Source organism: Salminus brasiliensis, chromosome 13, assembly GCF_030463535.1.
Source record: "Salminus brasiliensis chromosome 13, fSalBra1.hap2, whole genome shotgun sequence".
Taxonomy (NCBI): Eukaryota; Metazoa; Chordata; class Actinopteri; order Characiformes; family Bryconidae; genus Salminus; species Salminus brasiliensis.
In genome coordinates this window covers 16,680,927-16,706,150 of record NC_132890.1, presented here as the reverse complement: position 1 = coordinate 16,706,150, position 25,224 = coordinate 16,680,927, and the positions used below count along the sequence as shown (strand labels likewise).

Sequence of the window (25,224 nt, the reverse complement as noted above, 5' to 3'; positions counted from 1 at the left end):
CTCCAGGACCGGCATTCCCCCATCCCTGCTATAACCCTGAGTTTTAAGCTCCTGCAGTCAAGTCAAGCATTTCTAAAAATGTGAGAGTTTGACACACACACAGAGAGACAGAGAGACAGAGAGAGAGAGAGAGAGAGAGAGATACATAGTTACAACAGACAAAAAGAGTAGTAGTAGAACAATTAAAGGCATTTTCTCTTTACACAGTTGTGGTGGGCTGCTGAGCCCTTGGGATGATGGGGTAGTCTTGCTGTGTATGTCTGTTATGGTGAAACCATCTGAGGCAAGAGGCATGGAGTATGACATCAACCACACCCCCCAAACCACACTCTGCACCTCCCCCTTAGGGAGGAGGTCAGAGTCATTAATTAGCTGGGCACAGCAATTAAAAGCAAGCAGCAACAGCATATTTTAGAAAAAGACCAAACCAAATGATTTGATTTATTCTGTGTGAAAGGGCAAAGACAAAAAAAAAATGTTTACGGCACGAGAGATGTAATTAGCATACAATCAATCTTAACGGCGCAAACTCTCAAAGGAGAAACAGCACAAACACAGACAGAAACAAACAACTACACCCTTACCCTTTAATCCTGAGAACACCTCTAAATGTCTAGGACTGTAAGAAGCATGTCATTATGATGTTAGTTGTCTAGAGCTTGAAGCGAAAATTCTCCATCAGCACTGGATCCCAAACCTACATCTGGAAATCCCATTACTGCCACTGGTTTTGGGATTTTCCCTGCTTGTACACATCAGATATGAGTTCTTCAAGAGTGTAGCAGTTACCTAATGAATTACACAAGGCTGTGTGTGAGTCTAGAACATGCATGAAATGGCAGGTGCAGTACATGGGTTTCATAAAACCATCTGAGAGCATCTGAGTTATCTTACAGTCTATGGAACCGTATTTCAGAGAGTAGTACTTATCATCAAATCTTGCAGATAGACTGTATTGTGGAGTGTCCTTTCCAACTCAGACATACTGAAGAGCAAAACTACTCTGAAAGAAAATTGGAAACACTATAGCTAAAACCTCTTATTTGAACTATACCATGATATACCACAAATATACCATAAAAACGAATGCCTTTGAGACGTGTCAGCGTTCTGTTTTTTTCCCCCTGATTGCCATGTTCTTACTGAGTCCAGTTTGTGAATAACATGAGTGAGTTTTTTCTAGATTCAGTCCGTATACAGGTCAGGTCAATGGAAGTGGATACACAACACAGGGCAAAGACCATCTCTTGGGTGAATCTCAATTGGCTCCATCGACGGATGAGTGGGCAGCTCTTGTGGACTCAGATTAGAAGCGGGAGACGAGAGAGCTGTCAATCACAGAGACGGCCAACAGTGTCAAATAGTGACTCACAGCACAGAGAGAGTGAGGGTGTGTATGTGTGTGTGTTTGTACAGTCCATGTATTAGTGGATCCTCCCTGTGCATTCTCCAGTCATCTTTTCATGTTGCTAAGTCTCACGTTCTTCTCCAGCTCAAACTGCCGCTGGTCCACTCTCTCCAGGAAGTTCTTCCTCTCCACATACCTAGAGGAGCAGGAAAGCACACACAGAGACGGTCAGTACAGAAATGTGAGTGGACTCTGTTACCATCTGCACGCACGCGCACACGCACACACACACACGACATGTATGAGCTTTTGCAATGTCAGACACGCACACCATGCACGTCTACATGTCAGTTTCAGGACCAGATGTAAGATTTACACGCGAAGACAGCAATCACATCCCTTGTGCCAGGCATCAGACATGCCCCGAGTTGCACCAGCTAACATCACGAGTCTCGTCGTCTACCCACCCGAAGAGAGCATGGCTTATTGTGCAAAAGTGGCATGGCTCAGGATTTAAACTTTTGACCCTCAGGCCATAATGGTAGTGCATCGGCCTGCTGAGTAAGTAAACAATTAGTTTAATTAATTATTAAAAAGTTATACATTTAAGTGAATAAATAGTACCCATGTGTAACAGATTCTCACTAACTCTCACTAACTTCACAGAACTGCACATGATTCCAGACTTGCATTCTTCACTCAAATAACTTTTCCGAGATTAGCTTGGGCAGTTTACACTTTTTTCCCATGCACTTATGGAATACTAACTAGGATGTTATGAAAGACACAGAAACAGTTTAAGAGGTTTACATTATACATTATTACATTACATAAGTGGTTAGAAAATTCACCACTTGGGTGGTCATGGACTTTGGAGGTTACCCTACTTTACCTGGTAAAGTTTCCCTCCAAAGTCAGAACACACACTTACTGCAAAAAGGGGGGGTGGACCCTCTTACACAACTTCCTGTCTGTCCTTTCTCATGTGTCACTGAGTGCATTAGGGAGGGGCTGATGCTATATGCAGAATCACTGTTATGACACAGCACCTCTTCAATGTCATTCCCCATTGTGGGGTTTTCTGCAGCGCTGCACTATTTTCTGTGTCCTCTCTACATGGCCTTGGGCCTGTAGGCAACTCCAGTGATGGCACACAGCGGAGGTTTAGGCTATGTTCCAATGTTCACATTTCATGGTCGCAGGGTACATACAGTCCTGCGAGATGGTATTTTATTTGTCCGTATTTTCTTTTTTTTGCATATTTGTCAAAATAAAATTTTAAGAGATCTTCAATGAAGTGTAAAATATAAGGCAAAAAGAGCAAAAGAAAACACAAAAGTAAGAGTGGAGCAGTGGAACTACCAATTGCTGAATGAAATCATCAGCAATGCTTCAAATTCTTAGAGACTAAGTTGAGACTCCAACAAAAGCAGGATAATATTTATATATTTATTTATTTAAACAGTTTGTTTTGAAAGAAAGAATATTTTTTTTCTTACATTCCTACATCCAGGAGGAGGAAAAACATATTCCAATTATATTCCAAATCATTTGGAGCATTCCTATTTGTCCATTCATTTTGAAATTTTGAGGAAAATATTTTTAAAAGATTGCCAGATTCATATTGCCAAACACTAAAAATCTTAGATGTTTTTTTTTGCATGACAGCAACAACATATGTGTAGGTTACCTTTACAATGCATCATGTATATGTATCATAGTGTTTTGCTCAAGTGTGACATCTGATTTTTCTTATGCATCAGTACCATATCTGCGACGGCACGGGGGTGGTGCATACATAGTGAAACAGCTGATCTGCTCGATATCTGGAGAAATAAATCAATATAGGCTAATGTAAGAAACCTACTCAAATCTGGTGCTGACAATCCTTCAGTTCTAATTATTCAGTTCAATTACAATGGATTGATTGTCTCACAAATATGACCTGCTCATGATGCATATGGATCACACACAATATTGATCTTGAAAAATGTGCAAATGCAGACCTTTTCAATCTGTTTAGAAATAACTTGGAAATAAACTTTGGGAGGAAGCCCAAGCTAAAGCTTCTCTCCCCTTTCCCAGTTTCCTGTTACACCACAAGGGCTCCCTCCTCATCTCCCCAATTCTATCAGTCATATAATTATATTCATTATGTAGGGGTATGTACAGCCATATATTACGGAAACACAAATCCTAACCTCAACCGAATATTGAATGAATGTTCTACTGGACAAACGTAAGGAACAGAGTGGCTGGACAAACGTACATTTTCACATCCATTTCATGCATGATGACAGAGCATAGAGATGGAACCTCTAGCTGGAGTCGTTATGTAAAGTTTGAGAGCAGTGTGGGGGGAGCAGCTGAGAGTGAGCTCATGGAGCAGCTGCATCTGCACATGGAGATGAGAGGCTATTGAGGAAAGAATGGAGATATATTTTAATATTAGATATTCTATTATGGCCCTGCCAATCCTCAGCGGAGTGCTCCAGCTGCGGACACTTCTAAAATGTGCTTTTTATATCAGCGAGATGACAGAGAATTCAGACGTGTCACATTTGTGTATCATGGCATTAAATGCTAGTGATTTATGATTGGTCTGGATCCACCGCCAACTGCCTGCTTCCCCCCCCCCAAATAAAAGATATAAAACGGGTCTTTATTAATACCACCAGGTTTACATTCACAAACTTGTCTTCATTTAAAGGCAGCTTTTGTTAAACTGGGTAAATAAAGCGTATTGATAGTTTAGTTTAAAGCAGCAGTATGCGAGAATTTGTCTTTTTTGATGCTGGGTGCCCCCTATAGTCAAGAAAGGCATTTTGTGCTTTAAACCACCCCTAAAGGACTCACTTTACACATGCATTTCTGGACATGCTGAGAGGTACAGACCCTTTGCTTGTGGACTGACAGCATATTAATACAAGTATTTACACAAATATGACTCCGGTTACGTAGCGGTACACAGTTCTCTCAAACGTTGTTCTGGCATTCTGAGCCCAGAGCAGCAAGGACATACACTACATGGGGAAAGTATTAGGACACCTGTTTATTCATTGCTTCTTCTGAAATCAAGGGTATTAAAAGAAAAAAAAAAAAACATCCTGTTGTTCATTTTGTTGAGGTAACTTTACTGTCCTGGGAAAGCTTTTTACTAGAATTTGGATGGCGCTATTCGATGGCGCTCTCATTCCAGAGAACACAGTTTCACTGCTCCACAGATCAACGCCTCTAGACCACGCCTGGCGTTAGACGCGGCGTCAATAGGTTCATGTTGACCTGCTCCAGAGAGTCCTATTCTATTGGCAACACATCTCTACCGGGATTAGACAAGCTGTGTGCGTTTGTGTGTGCACATGTATTTGCACATCTGTGTCAACAATGGGTGCAAATTAAACAGCTGAATGCATTCATTAAAAGGGGTGTCCATAAACATTCGGAGATACAGTGTGAATGCTATTGCCCCCATTACAGTCAGTGGAGAATCAACATAATTTTGAAGCTGTTCTTTCTGGAATACTGTCCGACTATATCTTTAAGTACAAGAAGTAGAATTTGTCCTGGATAACTGGATTTAATGCACTTAAGTATGTGAAATGTTGAATAAAAAGAATACTACTATTTGCCCCAACATCTGTCAGTCCGTTTGCTCCCTTTCCCTATTCCCGTAAGAGCATGGGAGTGGAAGGTCTGGGTGTAACTCCCTAAGGGGGGCAGACTGACTGTACAGGCAAGCTCAGACTGATGTTTGACTCAGAAAAGGGGGTTGCTGTTCTAGGATCAGAATGATCTGTCCACAAGCGGATTCACTTTATCTAAAGCTGGAGAGTCATGTTTTTGGGCTGAATCCAGGCCTGTGGGCACCCAGGGTGGACCACACGAGCAAATGCAGAGCTATTTCAGCCTCCATCGTGGGGTGCCACGCCCTCTGCACGCTTTGTCGATGCTCCTCCCTAACCACATCCCTCCCAAAGAGACAGAGAAGCGGAGGAACTGCAGCAAACAGCAATTTGGCCTGTCAGAAAAGCCTTATTTTAAAGCCCCAACCCAGGTTTTAAATTCTGGGGTCCTTCTCCACCCCGGTCCACACAGGCCTACAAACTTTGAGCACATCAACATGAAGTCAAATAGTTGACAGCAGGTTTGCAGACTGATGCAGCATTTATGTATGTGCACTCATTCCAACAATCACCATTCATTTCTTCTGGTGCATTTCTCCCAGATGACCTGCATTCAAATAATGCTACACAGGTAGGCAAATGTGGTGTTGGGTCTTGCTGAATGACTCATATTTGTGGGGCGCGGTGTGTTTGCCCAGTATGGAAATCAAACTCTGGTCTGTCACAGGGTAAGTCATGTTAAGACCGATTTATGCTCCTGTGTTGAGAGTCTATGAAATAGTGTGCTCAAATAGCCTTTGCCATTGTGACCATTTGTACTTGTGCATAGATGTGTATGCATCCCTCTGCTGCCAAAACACTAGTCTGGCGAGGGGGGATTCTTAAATGTGCCACTGTGTTGACTCTCTTGGTGCATTACAAACAGCGGAGCAGAGCCGGTGCAAAAATAGCTGTTGTGTGTTTACGAAACTTTCTGCAACGTCAGACAGAAGACGCCAGAGTAGAGTCTAGTCTGTATGGCCATTAAACTAAGCCAGAAGAAGAAAGGTATATTTTCTGTGCATATCTGGCCACTGGGGGATATGGACAAGGAAATGCATGTAGATTTGATCTGGTCCATCACGTGCAACTATTTATTTCATTAGCGTGCGCACAATCCATGATCCATGTTCGTCCGCAGCTACATATGGATACTAACCCAACAGCCCAACAGCGTCTCTACTTCCTCCGGAAGCTGAGAAAGGCCCGTCTCCCTCCACCCATCCTCACCCTCTTCTATAGGGGAACCATAGAGAGCATCCTAAGCAGCTGCATCACTGCCTGGTTTGGGACCTGCACAGCCTCTGACCGCAAGTCCCTCCAACGCATTGTGAGGACAGCTGAGAAGATCATCGGAGTCTCTCTCCCCTCCGTCATGGACATTTACACCACCCGCTGCATCCGCAAAGCAACCAGCATTGTGGATGACTCCACCCACCCTTCACACAGTCTGTTCTCCCTCCTGCCATCAGGAAGAAGGTACCGCAGCATCCGGTCCAACACGACCAGACTCTGCAACAGCTTCTTCCCCCAAGCCATCAGACTCCTCAACACAACTCAACTCCTGAACTGATATCTTACACTCTCCCTCTCTCTCTCTTTCCAACCATTTATCCCAGATAACATGGGAAGCATTTTTTGCACAAGCATTTGCACTGATAACTTTACTACCTCACTGGACTCTATTTATCGCACATTGCACAACTTGCACACTACAGTCATTATTTATTATCCTCTGTCTGTACTGTGTTGTCTGTCCGCACTTGTTTGTTTGTGTTGCACTTGTGTCTTGTATGCACTGTCTATGTTGCACCATGGTCCGGGAGGAACGTTGTTTCGTTTCACTGTGTACTCTGTATGTAGTTGAAATGACAATAAACCCACTTGACTTGACTTGACTACATAGGCTACGTGTGTGCTTCGCTGTAGAGTCAGCCAGATGTCTTTATCCACTATGCTACACCTACTGCTAGAAGACTGCAATACACAATGAGAAGCATTTCATATGAAAGAATATTAGCAGCAAAATTAAAACATAGGGCTGAACCTGAATCAAAATTGTCAGTCAAATTAGATTTGGCCGTTTAAATTTGAAGATTATTAATTCATATAAAACATATCTTTGTGCATTAAAAAATTAGTCACAGTATGATGTGATTGCAGACTATGGATTTGTGGAATATTGAGACAGAGAGCAGCATGTATTTTGTGTAAAATAAGCTCTTATAGCCCTTTTTGTTTTTTATTTCAATTTATACATTACATTGGGTCTTCAACAGGATCAACAGGATATTTCTCTTTAAACATAAAAGTCTAAAATTAATCTAAATGAACAAAAGAAATTAGTTAAGATTGTTAGATTAATCTTAGATACAATGGGAACCGTTAGACCTGGCAGAAATTTGTGGCATCGCAGTAATTTATTGTCTTCTACAGGCTTATTAAATGACCAAATAAAAATAGATGTATTCTTGGATCTTAGATCTAAAAAACCCAACAAAAAACTAAACAAAACAAACAAACAAAAGAAACACTTTATGATTTAAATTCTGAAATACTTAAGATGAAAAAGCAAATGTTTGTCTTCAGTTTCCTGCCCAACAAATGGCTAATAAAAATAAAATTAAAGGCTGGCATGGGGCAGATGCATGGTCATACAAAACATACACACATATACATACCATTTTCAATTAGCCTGTAAATAGAATTACTGCCTGCAATAAAACTGGCCAGGTAATTGCTGAATAGTCACCGATGTTGTTGAAGGATAAGAACTGTATACAGAGCCTGCAAGTTTGTTAGGATTCTCCTTCAAAAATGTCTCCATACTTCGGACCTTGAATCTGATCTGAATACAGAATGTAAAAACATACCTGCGCCAGACCAGCGGCACACCCTCCTACCACTGCTACCTGTCTAATGACCAGGTTAAAACCTAAATGGACTCTTAAATATCTGCCACTATTAATATTACCACTATTAACTCTTATTACTCTGACCATCACTGCCATGACTATGTTAAAGTTCTACTACACTACATTCTAGTTCAAGTTCTACGACTATTATAATATGATTATGATCAGAGCAGTTCAACAGTTTAGGTGGTTTGGTACCTTTTAGCAATAATGTATAAATAGTTCTGACCAGAGGAGGATGAGTCTTGGTTCCTCCCAAGGTTTCTTCCTCCAGCTTATTTAGTCTTTAACTAAATTACTGATTATGTAAAGCTGCTTGGTGACAACAACAGTTATAAAAAGTGCTATATAAAAATACATTTTAACTTCACTTGACATATCCGACTCCCATTATTTATAATCCTTGTACAGTTTTGTAATCTTTTGTCTTGTTTTACACCCCCCCCCCCCCCACACACACACACCCCCTCACACCCACACACTTGTGTACCCACCAAGTGCTTAACTTGAGGAATCTCAGTCGACTCACATGTTTCACATGTGTTTCCTTATTATGCTTAATTAATTAATTCAATAACGGTATCAACATAATTCATATGTAAATTGACCTTATATGCACCTTTGAAAAAAAGTATATTAAATTGCAGCATTAAAAAAAGAGCAGTATGCTAGGAAGATGGCAAGACGGTAAGAAGGAAAACAGCATTTTAACTCCTAGCAATGACGTCTTGTTGCCATACTGCCATCATTATGTGGCAAAATGGGATTTTGAAAATGCATTCCGAGCCGACTTTTATTTTCACAGCCATCCACCAGCCATCGGTGTGGGCCTACAGCACAGTAATTGGAAAAAGCTTTACCTAAATAATGGCCAAAGAATCTATAGCTCCTCTTACATTAGCATAAGGGGAAAATTCAAATTCAATGGTTTTATACCTTTTTAAGACCTTATTAAGATTATTCCTACAGCACTATGCTCACAAAATCAAATATTCCATGTATTAATGTCTATTTAATAGAAAAAACAGATCTAGATCAGATCTGCCCTCTCCATGGCTTTTCTCTATTTCGCTGCACTAGCTGCTCTTTTCCTTGTCAGTCTTCTCAGCTTGACAGTCAGTTATCCTCGGTTATCCTCTAGCTCAGTGCTCTCCAACCCTGATCCTGGAGAGCTCCAACCCTAATCCACCCTGATTGGCTGAATGGGGCATGTTAGAATTGTGAATTGTGCAGGAAGATAGCTTGCCAGGAGGAGGCCACAGAGTTCATCATTATTAGTGATCAGTTTCTGGACACAGAACCACGGTCTACTGTCTGGATGTTCTTAGATGGCGGCTTACTCTGAGTACGTTTAGTATAAACAGAGACATCGTCCTACCTGGTTTAAAAGCCACGGTCTACTCATTTTCATGATTCTCTTCTATTATCTGTAATTGTTCTAAAGAATTTACTCTGAACTGGCAAAGAAAAGAAATGTTGGTCTTATCTGTGGAGAGATTTTTTCTTTTTGTAGTTTTCCTCTGTTGGAAAGGACGGGACTAAATTTGGCCCATCTGACGTCAGATCAGATAAGCCATCAGCCATCTTCGACACTGACATTTAATGTTAATCCTTTCTAAGGAATCACAGCAACCCTGATCTATCCACCTGTGATGCTCACTATGTCTTTATAAATGACCCAAGCAGTTTATTTAAAGGTGTCGCAGATTTCTCTGCTCTATCAGGTTGGAGAAGGTCAATAAATTTAGAGCAGTGATTGAAAGATCACACTTAAAGAAAGTGTCTGAAATCATTAGCCGCAGCCCTAATCATACAAGAGCTGCTCTAATTGAAGTAAGCCTCAAGGCTCGTTTCATTAGGCAATGCAGGAGTTAAAGGCACTACTGTGCGAGAGACAGGTCCTGGTGTGCAGAGATGATGTCATTGTATATTAACATCCCCTGGAGAAAGGACCTACCCCAGTAACCCCCAGCTTCAAACCCCACACCCCTTATCACAGTTCAGCCATGCCCAGGAGCATCACCAGATCGGTGCTAAGGCTTTCTCCTGGGATGATGCATCAGAGACCTCATATACAAACACACACACATGCTCAGCAGTAAGCTGAGTAACTATGGAGACCTTCGAAGGCAGGGGAGCTTGAGGGTTTCCAGATGGGGAGATGAATGGAGACATCAGGAAGCCCAAGGGTGAGCACAAAACTCAGTAAAACACTGTCATTCCAGCAAACTACCCATGAGAGCTCACATTTGCCAGCCACTACAGATAATTAGTCTGCGGGAATTAGCGAGAAGGTCAATGAAAGAAAAGGAAACAGAGACATCGGCACAATATTGTGTGTGGTGCATGTGTGTACTTGGAATAGGCATTTTAACATACAGTGCCTATAAAAAGTATTCCTTTTATTGCTTTTATACACAGAATCAGGGTTAATATCATTTGGCTTTTAGTGGTCATGTGTTTTGGTGGCCTTGATCTCTAGTCTCTTTCTTGTCCGGTCACTCAGATTTACCCATATTCCTTCCATTTCTTAATGATGGATTTAACTGGGCTCCAGGGGATGCTCAGTCCAGACTTGGACATTTTCTATTCATCCCCTGACTAATACTCTTTAATAACTTTTTTTTTTTTGAGTTAAGACGTGACGAGTTGGGGCGCTTTGTCTTCATGGTGTATTTGTAGCCAGGAATACAGATTACCCATAGACTGGACCTTCCAAGCAGATTTTTATACTACAACCACTTGAGACACATTCACTGCACACAGGTGATCTCCATTTCACTAATTATGAGAATACTGGCACCAGTTGCCTGTACTTATGTTGAATGATGTCAGTCACTTTAAATAAGGTGAATATTAAGATTTCTTTTTTTCATTGTTATATAAAAAGCCAAGTTTTCCTGACCATGATTCCATTTACAAACACAATAAAAGAGTTAAACATCAAAGGAGGAAATTACTTTTTATAGGCACTGTAGCAAAAAAAAACATACGATAACACTTGTCTATCTGTACAAACTCCACATGTGTTGGTGTATTACTGTGCTGGTTCAAACGGAGCACTTTAGTACATGGGTAAATGCTAGGAGAAAGCTCAAATATGCATTTTCTAAATGCTATGATAATGTTAAGGGGACTTAAAAGTCTATGGCATGCACATAACCGAGACACAAGATGGATAAGCAATTAAAAGCTAGCATAAAAACATTAAAAGCTAGCATATGGAAGCAACAGGGAGGGTAAGATGTATTACTGTTTTTCCACTGCAAAAATTTAAATACATTAAAATTCAATTCATTCAGCCACCTGACTTGTAATCAAATTGAATTCTGAGGTGTCTAGAGATTACCATCCCTAGTAAATGCAAATGTTAGCAGTGTCTAAGCACAACCATTTTCCCCCCTCACTGACACCAAATAAACTAATAAAAGAGAGCGACAGCACACACACAGTCAGTCTGGAGACTGTAATATCATCTTTCTAGGATTTTACTGTTTATTGTAGGCCTGTTAGTCAGGATGCTAATCGTGACTTCACCTCTTCAACGGAGAGAAGCTTGCACACACATCACCCACTTCCCTGACCACAGCAGTTAAATATACAGTTTTATAGTAAAAGCCAATGTGCCGCAATGCACTGTAGCAAATATATACTTATCTGACATAATTATGCTCAAATTTTGATTTTATTGTTTGTGGTAACCAAGTTAGCTAGCTCCTTGGCTAAACAGAGCTGAACACACGGTTAACTGCAGCAAACCACAACATGTTTTCATAGTTTTACACTAAAACACAGGGTGTTGCTGTACAGAGGTGAGAATCTAATGACAACGTAATTCTGTTTCTTGTGGTGTTTTTACTCTTTTTGGTGGCGGTGTTAGCCAGTCTGCTAATTGTTAAGTTAGTTTCAGGCTAAGTGCAGCTCCATACAGAGATCACCTCCTTTATGATCAACCGCTGTAACTGTGCCCCAGTGTCAAGTTATCATAAATATACATAGTCACTTACTTTGTGTTTTACTGCTTACAATTGGCAAATTAGCTAACATGCTAACAGCACCAAAACAAAGGACTTTTTGGTGACTAGGTTTCCAGCTCAGTTGGATTATTATTCTTTTGATAGTAACCTTATACCAGGTTGATTGTATATTAAAGGGTTGGGGACAAACCCCATCTCCACAAATGGCTCACAGGTCTTATTACATTCACAATCTGCCTGTTCGTTTATTCCATTTCCCCTGGTCCTCTTGAAAGGCTGTCAGGAGGTAGGCCGGGGAGGACGAGGAAAGCAGATTTATAAACCACCACATGCCACAGTGATATGGCTCATGTAATGAAATTTTTAATACAGTTGCACCTGCTGACCTGTTATTACGTCCTAAAGCTTTTGTGTATTTAAAAATGAATGATTTGACTCCTTTCCTCAAGCTCACAATTATGGTCAAGAGCGAGCTGACCCTAGATATGCACTGTTATTAGGAAATCACGTACCCCCACCGCCTTCCAATTTACACACAATGTGCCATTGTCAAAAACATGCTTACTGCAGTTTGAAGTAGGAAAGTGTAAATATTTTGGCTATTAACTTCACTCTAAACTTAATGCCCAAGGTGAAAAAACTAGAGCGAAGAATGAAGATAAGCGAACTCATGGAGAATAGAGCTGCACAGTCAGTTCTAATCCCCTTTGCTATGATGCTGCTAAGCAGTTGCTATAGTCTCCCAAATAGTCCCAAGGATGTTGCTATGTAGCTGTAATCAGGATTGACTGGGCAGACAGTGATAAGTAGTTGCTATGCCATATTATAATGGTTCCTAGTGTGTGGCTGCTCTGCTTTTCAAAGTGGTTGCGATGTGTCTAACATTATAGTATCTCAGGTGGTTACTAGAATGCTGCCACATGGTTTCAACGAGTTGCTACATGGACTCCCAAATTTGGTTGGAAGTGTCTATATCTAAAAAAAAAAAAAAAAAGCATAATGAGTTGAAAATCTGAGGCTAAAGGAGAAAAATATTGTCGATGAAAAACCTGACAGTGACTGTCCAATCAATATCCTTTCAAATGAAAGTGATTAACTGCCTGTAAAATCAGCGCACACCCTCCGATTTGACCATGAATGAGGGCCATTGTGCAGTCCTGTGTGATAGGCAGACCCAACGGTGTGTGTGAGCAGTGCATCCTCAAGGAATAACCACATGTGCAAGCGTGTGCATCCATGAGGAATAACCACAGGTGTTGCAAATGCCAAAGGACGACGTCTCTGTGTAGGTGAGTGTATGCACGTGTGGGTGGCCATGAGGAGTGCAGATGTCATCCCACATATGCTGGGCCAGACTGGTGAAAACCACTCATACATCAACAGGACACACAGAAACAGAGTGTTCCAACAACATTACAGGCCTATATAGGAGCACCTCTCGCTGATCCATTGCATAAGCCTCTCTGCTACAAGTGCTGCATATGCTACACACTTGCACACACCAGAAAACAACTTAATTACAGGTACACACAACCAAAATAGTGTTTCTCTGTGTGCACACATAGTATTTACATGAAAACATGTCATTTCCATAGCCCTGCAGATGCCTCAGAGCAGCACAGTCTATACAATTAACGGCAAGCCCATAGCATCCCTTCGTTACAGCACACCACTATGACACTTGAGAACTGTACCATGGCGCCTAATATATCTCATCTCAGTACCATGCTTCCGCTCAGCCATACCCATCGAACACCACATGATCTTTTGGGCCCACCACAGATGCATCTAGACATGAGTCTGTGGTTATAAACATAACAGATGTTCTTCCTTCTGCATAAACAGCAAAAACAGGCTCTTTATTTCTGTCGCTCCTTATCGGAGTTGGGGTCAACAGCATTTATGAGGAACTTTAACGATACAACTGGAGATCAATGATGACTAATAAGTAATGCGATCACAATGCTAAAAAGGCAATCGTCACGTGAACTGACAGGAACCTAGCAAACACTTTAATTTTACATGGCTTGCCAAATACCATTATATATCAATGGTATAGTAAATTTCCTCTTCTGGTGGCTTCCTAAAATTTAAATTAAATGAGCTTTAGTGCCCAGATGGTTTCTAAAATTCTAAAACTACAATATTTGATAATTTCCCACAGGCATCTGTAGCTGAATTACATTACCAGACCGTCTGACAGGCCGGCCTAGAAGAGGCATGTGAGTGAGTGACTGACTGCAGAATCTTGTTGAAATGCTCATGCGAAAGGGCTGCCTCTTGTTTGCCTAGAAGAGACATTTTCTTGTACTGATGTTCTGAGCACTACATTTTGCCACAAAGCTAACAAATATGTGCTGCTGAAGGGAGATGTAACCTTCGGTAAGCTGAAGTTTGGTCTCCTTGCTTGAAAAATTACTGTAAAAGGAAGTGGTGTGAATACTGTGGCATTAATGTGTACAAAGTCCATAGTGATAGTATACTGACTCAACATCACTACAGTCGCATTGATTTCACCAACCTCACTAAGCGTTGCTACTGCAGGGTTAGTCACAAGCCATGTTCATAAGGCCCTGTGCCATTCATATCAAAATAATAATATGTGCCCTACATCATGAGGCTCTGAGGGCAAGGCTTGAGTCCTTAACCAGGCAGGGTCACATGAAATGGAGGTCATAGCACCTTTTTCAAAATAAAGAGCATATTTCTTTGGTCCCAAACTCACGTTTAGCAGCAAATGTTTAATCAGCTGGGAGTACTATGAACATGCAAATAGCTTTAGTTAAGAAACAGTGTTGAATCCTCACCAGCAGGACCTCACAAATGTATATGCGCGCAGTCACAACTCGGATGGGTTTCACAGTAATATGATATGTTGTAGCATTTAAAAATGATGATGATATCTCCAAATAAAGATGTGGTTTCACTTTTTTATGCAAATGGCCAAATAAGCTTATTCACGCAGGTGAATTTTAACGGGCTGCAGGGTGGGGGCGCTGTTAAATGCTAAAAACAGGTAGGAAAACAAATGGTCTACGGTAGTTGAGAATTTAGAAAAGTGTCATTTTCAAATAAAAGGAAGAGGATGGATGAACCAGTTTCCTAAATGTGCTAGAAAACTTTAGTAGTCAGAGATGGAAACTTATCAAACCTGCAGTTTTAGTTTAAAAAAAAAAAAAAAAAAAAAAAGGAAAAAAGAAAAAGATTCAGAAAGTCAGCCTATATTTACATTTACATTTATGGCATTTAGCAGACGCTCTTATCCAGAGCGACTTACAAAGTGCTTTGCTATTTACCCAAGAAAAGCCTTAGCTAGTTAGATGCTGCTGTTATATGCTGCTGTTATATGCTGCCCTATATGCTGCCCTATATGCTGCTATATATGCTGCTATATATGCTGCTATATATGCTGCTGTTCAGATCATCCAAACTAAAAGTAGCATTGCAATATGTTTTGCAAAACTGTATTGAATCTTAAAAATACTGTATTGACTAATTGGTTACATGCAGAGCTTTGGGGTGGACAGTAGTTCATTTTGATAACAGCAGCATTGTACCAAGTCTTTTGATACTATTGTTCTGACTTCCTAAAAAGTCGAATTTTATATTACTCCAATTTTATGCATTTCGTGTTTTTAATAGTATGAAATTTTCATAGTTTATTTAATCATCATTAGTATTGGCCCAGAACAGTTGTGCATCCCTATTGACAAGTCTGTGCTGTCTCATATGGTAGCAATTTCCTTCAAGTGACTCTGGGGCTGATGTGACACGAGGGTCGAGACTTACCCTTCTTTCCCTCGGTTGTGGATGGCCAGCTCATCGGTGATGCCCTCTTCCGTTTTGAATCTGTCCCAGTCCAGCTTGGACTTCTCTAGCGTGCTCATCTTCTGTTTCTTGGATCCGATACGGTTCAGGATGCTGCCCATCCCCGCTGGCCTCTTCGCACTGCAAGAGAGACGGGAGGGTTACTGACATACTTCAACAGGACAGTACTCAAGAACCTCAAGCATAAAGTGACCCTGACGTTTAAAAAAAAGGGCTAAATTAGAAACCTCATTAGAGGCCAAAAACCCAAAGCGACAGTTGCTGCACATCAGCAAAGAGGAAACAGCCAGAATTCATCATACTAATGGGGCGGGGGTTGCAGAAATTGGAAGCCAAACAGAAAGAAGCAGAGAAAGGAAGTGTGTGAGGAAAAAAAAATGGAATAAGCAATGATCAAAAGAAGCAAAGATCAAAACAATCAGGGGTGCTGTTCTAGTGCTGCAGGAACAAAGATGTCCATTCTGAACGATACAGAAGTCATCTTCACACTGGCACTGCGCTTGGCTGGAGTAATGAAAAGTTAAACGATGTGTGTCAGGAAAAAGAGCTGAAGCCATCACACTGGAGGGGCGCTGGGGGGTGAGGTGGAGAGGGGGAAGCTTTAGAGGAGCGAGGGGGAGGGCCAGGAATCTTTCGAGAGTGCTGGAGAGAAGCGAAGGTCCAAGGACAAACTGTTTCACGCTCAGGTGAGTCATACTGGAAGCGCTTTCATGAGAAACGAGAATGATTCTCGCATCATTGTGTGTGTGTGTGTGTGTTGCAAATGGGTGTTTTATGAAAAGCACTCCACCTTTATCCCTTTGTGGACCACAACAAAAGGGATGTGACACTACAAACTCTAGATGTCAACATGAAACATGACCTCAAGGAAATGATACCATACACACGCCATTCAACTGACTGAGCACAGTGTCCTAAAAATGTTTAGGAAAAAAAACAAATCTCACCAGTAAGAACACCTGTTTTCTGAGTGAAGTCACCTACTCTTTACCTCAAAATCAAGATACAGCAGGGGAAAAAAGAATGCTTCTCGTAAGCTTACACTATCTTTTGGTTAACACCTTCAGTGTTAGGCCCAATCAGCATGCTAAGCTTAGCCAACTAGTCAACCACAAACGAAAAAAAGACAAACCAGAAAATTACACTGAATAAGTTCAGATGCCATGGAGCACAGTGCTGCAGTCACATCAAACAAGTAGCAGGATGATTTCTTTGTGGAGCATTGTGTGCATACCCTGACGTTTAGCAGCTAACATCACACAAAATGAACCTGTGTCATGTTGCTATGCTTACACCACAGTACAGAACCCTCTATTGCAATAAAGGAGTCCAAATCCTAATAAACAACTTCAGACCATTATACACTATATGTCTTAATACTGAATGCATTCCAATCTTCACAGCAACGCTCCAAAATCTAGTCAGAAACCTTCCCTGGAAGCAATTAATACCCCTTTTTTTATACCCTTGTCTTTGGAAGCAACAATGAATGAACAGGTGACCCAAAACTTTTGGCCCTATTTTGCATTTCCTCAATTAATGGAGTTTAAAGTTCTATGTAGTCTGGTAGGTTGCACTCTCCTATCCATCAGATTAGCTCCAAAAAACATGTTTTCAGAGCTTCAAAGTCCAGTAGCAACGTGCTTTACACCGCTCCAGACTTGTTGCGCACAGTGATCTTAGGCTTGTGTGCAGCTGGTCAGCCATGCCATGAAGCTGCTGTTGCACAGTTCTTATGCTGATGCTGCCTCCAGGGGCAGTTTAGTCAAAGTAACAGGCATTTTTGTATGTGCAGCACTTGCTCTGTGAACTTGTGTGGTCTTTTTATAGTTGAGCTGTTTTTGCTTGACTTCCGGTTCATATTTATGGCACTTACAGTTGACAGGGGCACATCTAACAGGGCAGACATTTCACAAACTGACTTCTAGCATCCTAGGCTAGTGCCACATTCAAAGGCAACAAGCTTTTAAGATCACCCACTCATTAGCCAGCGTCTGTCTAAGGACTGTGCCACAACATAACCGTCTTGGGGTATTTATATGGGAAAATAATGCAATGCATATATATATATATAAAATATGACAGTAATAAGTAAAAGACTTACAGATTAAATGTAGATGGCATATAACAAAGCTCACAGTAATTCAGGCGGGCCAACCTGACCAACGCTGTACAGACCCCTTCATCAGAGCTCATTCTCCATTAGAAGTCAGCAGGTACGACATTTTCTCAGCAACCATGTCATAACATATACATAACATATTTCTCACATGCCAAAACATTAACCATGAGGTCATTTAGCAGCATGAACAAAATGTTCTTCATCACGAGGAGGGTGATGTTATTGTGCATTTGGCAGGCTATATCATCACAGTCAATACAGAGGCTTAGTGCCTGTTCAGGCTCTATCATTAGAGCACTGCAGAATATACTAACCCCCACGCGCTGCAGCTGCTCATCAGACACACACAGACACACAGAGCAAGAGAGAGACAGAAAATTAAAAAAAAAAAGAGCAAAAGAAGCTAAGTGATAGATAAGTGTGTGTGTGAATGAGAGAAAAAAAAAAGAAAAAAAAAAGAAAAAAAAAAGAATGAGAATAAGGCAGTGGAAAAAAAAGAATAAGCAAGAGAGAAAAATAATAAGCAAGGATGAGAGAGAGAGAGAGAGAGAGAGAGAGAGAGAGAGAGAGAGAGAGAGAGAGAGAGAGAGAGAGAGAGAAAGAAAGAATAAGCGAGGGAGAGAAAGAATAAAGAAAAGAAAGAAAAAAGAAAAAAAATTAAGAGAGAGAATGGGAGAAAATATGCTGATGTGTAGCAAATATGAAGAATGCATGAGGGACAAAAGAAAAATACACACACACACACACACACACACACACACACACACACACACACACACACACACTAAAGCATGTCACATAAAGCCTATGATTACACAGTTTTCTGCCAGCTGTTCCAGTGCAGAACCATTCCCACGACACACAGAGCCCAGACAAGACTAAACACACACAAACGCATGCGCACACGCACACACAGGCCCCCTCAGTTAGCTGCAAATATTGTTTGATATAGAAGCCCTGCAGATTTCTTAGTATCAGTTAAAATCTGCTACACACACACACATCGATAATGTGGCTCAAAACCACAATACAAAAATTCTTTTCTCTAACAATACAGGGACTGCACCTGACTAATGCACACACTGATGTGAACACACCAGCACCTTTACGAAATCCCAGACACTGAATTAAAATCTTACCCTCAGCTTCTTCAACGCAAACACAGAATGTGTTCCTAGGCGAATTGGTGGAAATAACTGAAATGAGCTTTGCTATGACTGGCTGGTTTCTCACTCCAAGTTGTAGCACTGCAACACCATTTTTTTCTTGTTCATAGTGCTCAGCTAGCACCCACTTTTTTTATTATTATTTTTTTTTAACAGATTTGGCTTTCTTTAAATGATCATTTGGAGTTCCCCTTCCAGTCCAGCGAGTGGGGTTGGCTAGGGTAAGGCTCTTCTGTGGTCACAAGGACTGGTTTGTGCAGAGTATGGTGGTGATGTGCCACTTGCCTCTGAAGTGTGACTCAAAGTATCAGAAACACCATATCTCCCAACGCAGCTTTAGGGCTTAAAAAGACTTTTTTTTTTTATTAGTGGGCTGGCTGGCTGTAAATTATGGAGATAAAATGTAAATGAGTCAAGATTGTTACATAACTGTCTTGTTATTAGGGCTGCACAATATTAGAAAAAAGACGTTGCCATGTTTTGTTGTTCTGCGATATTTGTGATATAAAAAAAATATAATAATAGTGATCCAACATCAAGATACAAATAATGCAATCTGTCTATCCAGGACTGGAGTATAATAAACAATACTGAGGCTCTAGAAAAGGAGACCAGTATAAACTTTCCTTTGTATGAAGTAGCGTAATGTGATATAATATAATTTGACATCGCACATCCTGTGATTAGACTATTGTGCATTCACACATCGCACAGACAATGCTGAAAGTAATCCCAAAAAAGTTGGGACAAGTAGCAATAAGTGGCTGGAAAAAGGAAATTGAGCATATAACGAACAGCTGGAAGACCGATTAACACTAATTAGGTCAATTGACAACATGATTGGGTATAAAAAGAGCTTCTCAGAGTGTCAGTGTCTCTCTGAAGCCAAGATGGTAAGAGGATCACCAATTCCACCATTGTTGCACAGAAAGATAGTGCAGCAATACCAGAATGGTGTTACCCAGCATAAAATAGCAAAGACTTTTAAGTTATCATCATCAACTGTGCTTAACATCATCAAAAGATTCAGAGAATCTGGAACAATCGCTGTGCGTAAGGGTCAAGGCCGTAAAACTCTACTGGATGCTCATGATCTCCGGGCCCTTAAACGTCACTGCACCTCAAACAGGAATGCCACTGTCAAGGAAATAACAGAATGGGCTCAGGAATACTTCCAAAAATTATTGTCAGTGAACACAATCCACCGTGCCATCCGCCGTTGCCAGCTGAAACTCTACAGTGCAAAGAGGAAGCCATTTCTAAGCAAGCTCCACAAGCTCAGACGTTTGCACTGGGCCAGGGGTCTTTTAAAATGGAGTGTGGCAAAATGGAAGACTGTTCTGTGGTCAGATGAGTCACGATTTGAAGTTCTTTATGGAACACTGGGACGCCATGTCATCCTGACCAGAGAGGACAAGGATAACCCAAGTTGTTATCAACGCTCTGTTCAGAAGCCTGCATCACTGATGGTATGGGGTTGCATGAGTGCTTGTGGCATGGGCAGCTTGCATGTCTGGAAAGGCACCATTAATGCAGAGAACTATGTTCAGGTTCTAGAACAACATATGCTCCCATCTAGACGTCATCTCTTTCAGGGAAGACCCTGCATTTTTCAACAGACCACATTCTGCAGCAATCACAACATCATGGCTACGTAGGAGAAGGATCCGGGTACTGAAATGGCCAGCCTGCAGTCCAGATCTTTCACCTATAGAGAACATTTGGCGCATCATAAAGAGGAAGACAAAGAAGGCCCAAGACGATTGAGCAGTTAGAGGCCTGTATTAGACATGAATGGGAGAGCATTCCTATTTCTAAACTTGAGAAACTGGTCTCCTCTGTCCCCAGACGTCTGTTGAGTGTTGTAAGAAGAAGGGGGGATGCCACACAGTGGTAAAAATGGCCTTGTCCCAACTTGAAACTTGAAAACGCCATGAAATTTTAATCAACATATTTCTCCTTTAAAATGTTACATTTACTCAGATTAAACTTTTGATCCATCATCTATGTTCTATTACGAATAAAATATTGACATTTGCCATCTCCACATCATTGCATTCAGTTTTTATTCACAATTTGTTTATTGTCCCAATTTTTTCGGAATCCGTTTTGTATATATAGTGGGGGAAAAAAGTATTTAGTCAGTCACCAATTGTGCAAGTTCTCCCACTTAAAAAATGAGAGAGGCCTGTAATTGACATCATAGGTAGACCTCAACTATGAGAGACAAAATGAGAAGAAATTCTGAAAATCACATTGTCTGATTTTTTAAGAATTTATTTGAAAATTATGGTAGAAAATAAGTATTTGGTCACCTACAACAAGCAAGATTTCTGGCTGTCACAGACCTGTAACTTCTCTGTCATTCACTCATTACCTGTATTAATGGCACCTGTTTGAACTTGTTAACAGTATAAAAGACAACTGCCCACAACCTCAAACAGTCACACTCCAAACTCCACTATGCTGAAGACCAAAGAGCTGTCGAAGGACACCGGAAACAAAAAATTGTAGACCTGCACCAGGCTGGGAAGACTGAATCTGCAATAGGCAAGCAGCTTGGTGTGAAGAAATCTACTGTGGGAGCAATAATTAGAAAATGGAAGACCTAAAAGACCATTGCTAATCTCCCTCCATCAGGGGCTCCATGCAAGATCTCAGCCCGTGGGGTCGAAATGATCACAAGAACGGTGAGCAAAAATCCCAGAACCACACGGGGGGACCTAGTGAATGACCTGCAGAAAGCTGGGACCAACGTTACAAAGGCTAATGTCAGTAACACACTACGCCGCCAGTGATTCAGATCTTGCAGTGCCAGACGTGTTCCCCTGCTTAAGCCAGTACATATCCAGGTGCGTCTGAAGTTTGCTAGAGAGCATTGGATGTTCCGGAAGAGTATTGGGAGAATGTCTTATGGTCAGATGAAACCAAAGTAGAACTGTTTGGTACAAACACAACTCGTTGAGTGAATGCTGAGTTACATCCAAAGAACACCATACCAACTGTGAGGCATGGGGGTGGCAACATCATGCTTTGGGGCTGTTTCTCTGCAAAGGGACTAGGACGACTGGTCCGTGTACATGAAAGAATGAATGGGGCCATGTATTGTGAGATTTTGAGTGCAAAGCTCCTTCTATCAGCAAGGGCATTGAAGATGAAATGTGGCTGGGTCTTTCAGCATGACAATGGTCCCAAGCACACTGCCAGGGCAACAAAGTGGCTTCGTAAGAAGCATTTCAAGGTCCTGGAGTGGCCTAGCCAGTCTCCAGATCTCAACCAAATAGAAAACCTTTGGAGGGAGTTGAAAGTCTGTGTTTCCCGCCGACAGCCCCAAAACATCACTGCTCTAGAGGAGATCTGCATGGAGGAATGGGTCAACATACCAGCAACGGTGTGTGCCAACCTTGTGAAAACATTTGACCTCCGTCATTGCCAAAAAAGGATATATAACAAAGTATTGAGATGAACTTTTGTTATTGACCAAATACCTATTTTCCACCAGTATCTACCTATGACGTCAATTACATATACATACATACATACATACATATATATATAAATAAAATATTGCCTTGGGCTCGGCCAGCAGGCAGGATAGGATTTTATATATACGCCTTTAAGCTGTAATCTACAGTGTGTATTAGGTGTTTTCAGGTTCATTTATAGAGGTCAGAGCAGCTTCAGTTTCATAAGGATTCACAGATGTTTGTTTAGGACAGATATAGGACGTTTTGCATGGTGGAATGTTACTTCTGCTGCAAAGGCTTTGTCAGCAGAACAGATGCTCATGACCACACACATGTACACAAGCCCACCCTAAACTTGTACTGACACTGAATCAATAGGCAATCAGTGCTCAGCTGATAGTCACTTCAGCATGGGGTGTGTGATGGCGGCGAGAGAGACGAAGGGTGTAGATCCAGTTGCAGGTGTGAAACTCTTCTAGAGGGGGGTTTTCAGGGGAAAATATTAAACTCAATGCCAAAGGTAGGACATACTGACTGGAATTGGGGGGGGGGGGCTGCTGGGCCTCCTACTCAAACAGGGACATACACACAAAGTAAAGTAAGAATTATTGCTGTATTATTTGTTGGTATTTCTAACAGAGAAGAAAAATAAATAAATAAATAAATAAATAAATTTAGAGGAAGAGAAGAAGTCCCCAAATGTTCGATGGACAGACAGGAAAGGAATTTAGAAACATTGTGGTAGGTATGTTCTTCTGCCCTACATTTAAACACAATCACACACACCCCAGAAGGACAGAACAGGACAGGAGCCGAGAAGTCTGTGAGCGGGGTCCAGTTTATTTGCAGTTGGAGATCTCCCATGACCAGAATAGTGTCACTGTGTCTCTCACACTCTTTGTCTCACACACACACACTTTTGAATACAGTGTGAGGACGTGGGGTCATACTTATGTCCTATAGGTTTATCTACACATACCTAAGGTTACAGACTACTGTTAAAAGGTCATCATTACCTAATCCACAGGATTACTATATTAAAATAATGTAATCTGATTACTTTTAGTTACTTTTGGATTATCTGTCTGAATTTGAATATATGGCTTTTAAAAAGACAAGTGTCTACACCAAATACTAATCTCATGTCCACATCAAACAAATACTCGTGTCCTCATGAAACAGATTTTATGTATACATTATATATACACACACACCATTGCTGCTGAAACAAAACCCTCCAAAAATCTCCACAATGGGAACTTCACAGCAAAAAGGGGATTTTTAAAGTTAACATAAAAAGTGAAATTTATTTTATTCAGAGTATTTTGGATGACTTATACGGTCAATTAATCACAAAATGTTTAAACATCCAGCTAGGTAGTAGCATCTCTGAAACCCCTATGTTCAGCTGTTCTACAGCCTCTGTAGTGAAAGTATACTGAGAACGGTCCCCTCATTCGTTCAGTGCTGCCATGTAACTTCTCTGCTGCATTCTCTTGACTGGCTTCCTGTATCTGCCCACATCAGATTTAAAACCCTGACACTGGTCTACAAAGCCAAGAATGGGGACGGACCCTCTGTACTTGACGGCAATGGTCAAGTGTCAATCTGCACCAAGAGCCCTTTGAGCTTCAAGTACCGCTTGACCAACCATCCTTTAAGATGTATGGAAGACAAGCATCCAGACTTTATGTCCTGGTACCCAAGTGGTGGAATAAACTTCCTCCAGGTGTCAGAATGAGTCGCTTGCTGCATCAAGACTATTTCGAGATATCTTTCAAGAGTACTTAAATGTGCCCTTCTCTTGCACTTACAGCATGAGTTGTACTCATGTCCTACTTGATTTGTTTCATATTTGGGCAAAGTGTAGTGCATGTTTAGTATTGTGTATCTAGGTATCCACAATGACTGTTGTATTTGGCAGCATCTAACTTGAAGTATTTTGTGTTATACAAACTAGCTATGGATATTTTGTTTTGAGTAAACTGCAAAGCCCTTTTGTAAGTTGCCCTGGAGCGTTTTTTTTTTTGTTTTGTTTTTTTTGAGACGCAATAAACACTGTCTTTGTAGCAAACCAAACATAAAAAAACATACCATTTATCTGCAAATCCTAAATCATTAGGTTGGCAAAATCACAGATTTTTTTTTCAGACCTTGTCCATCAAATCAGGCCTGACTGAACTGTCAGATGAATCAAATTTCTGAATGCCATTATTGAGCCATCTGTTAAAGTGGATGGCTTCTACAACTAAAGCTTGGAATGAGAGATTAAAAAGAGACTAAAGCTTGGAAAGGCCTCTACAGTCTCCTGACCTAAGCATCATGGACAATTTCTGGACAGACCTGAAACAAGCTGTGAACGGACCACCCTAACGATCAACGCTGCTGATTCACCAGCCCACCTTCCACCTCAGCTCTTACAGAGTATCCTGAAGGGCTGAAGTGTTAGTAGGAAAAGACGTAGGCTTGATACACAGGGCCCTGGCAGACCCCAGCAAAACTGCTGCTGTGGATCTTAAAGCCTGCCCGGGTGCCTGAGGTGCCAGCACTGACCTACATGCAGAGTTAGTGCTGCTTGGCTGCTGCTGGAGAGGGCACTGACGGATGGGGTTAGAGATGCCCTCTTTAAGTCCAGCTCAGGACTGGACAGGCTCAGTGACCTATATTCAGGCGAGAAACAGCACTACAGGAGCAGCCAGGAGGAAGGCCGTGAGGTTAAGGATACAAACATACACACAC

At 41.2% G+C, this 25,224-nt stretch overlaps 1 protein-coding gene across 1 annotated transcript in view; it reads right to left on the bottom strand.

Annotated features, from left to right (window-relative positions):
- Positions 1-409: 409 nt before the first annotated feature.
- Positions 410-25,224, bottom strand: part of cfdp1 (craniofacial development protein 1) — a 43,061-nt gene continuing 18,246 nt past the window's right edge. The window contains exons 6-7 of the mRNA XM_072694991.1: positions 15,692-15,850; positions 410-1,544 (exon numbers count right to left, since the gene is read on the bottom strand). Of these exons, the coding sequence (XP_072551092.1) occupies positions 1,454-1,544; positions 15,692-15,850 (250 nt within the window). The 3' untranslated portion in view covers positions 410-1,453. The remainder of the gene's footprint in view (positions 1,545-15,691; positions 15,851-25,224) is intronic.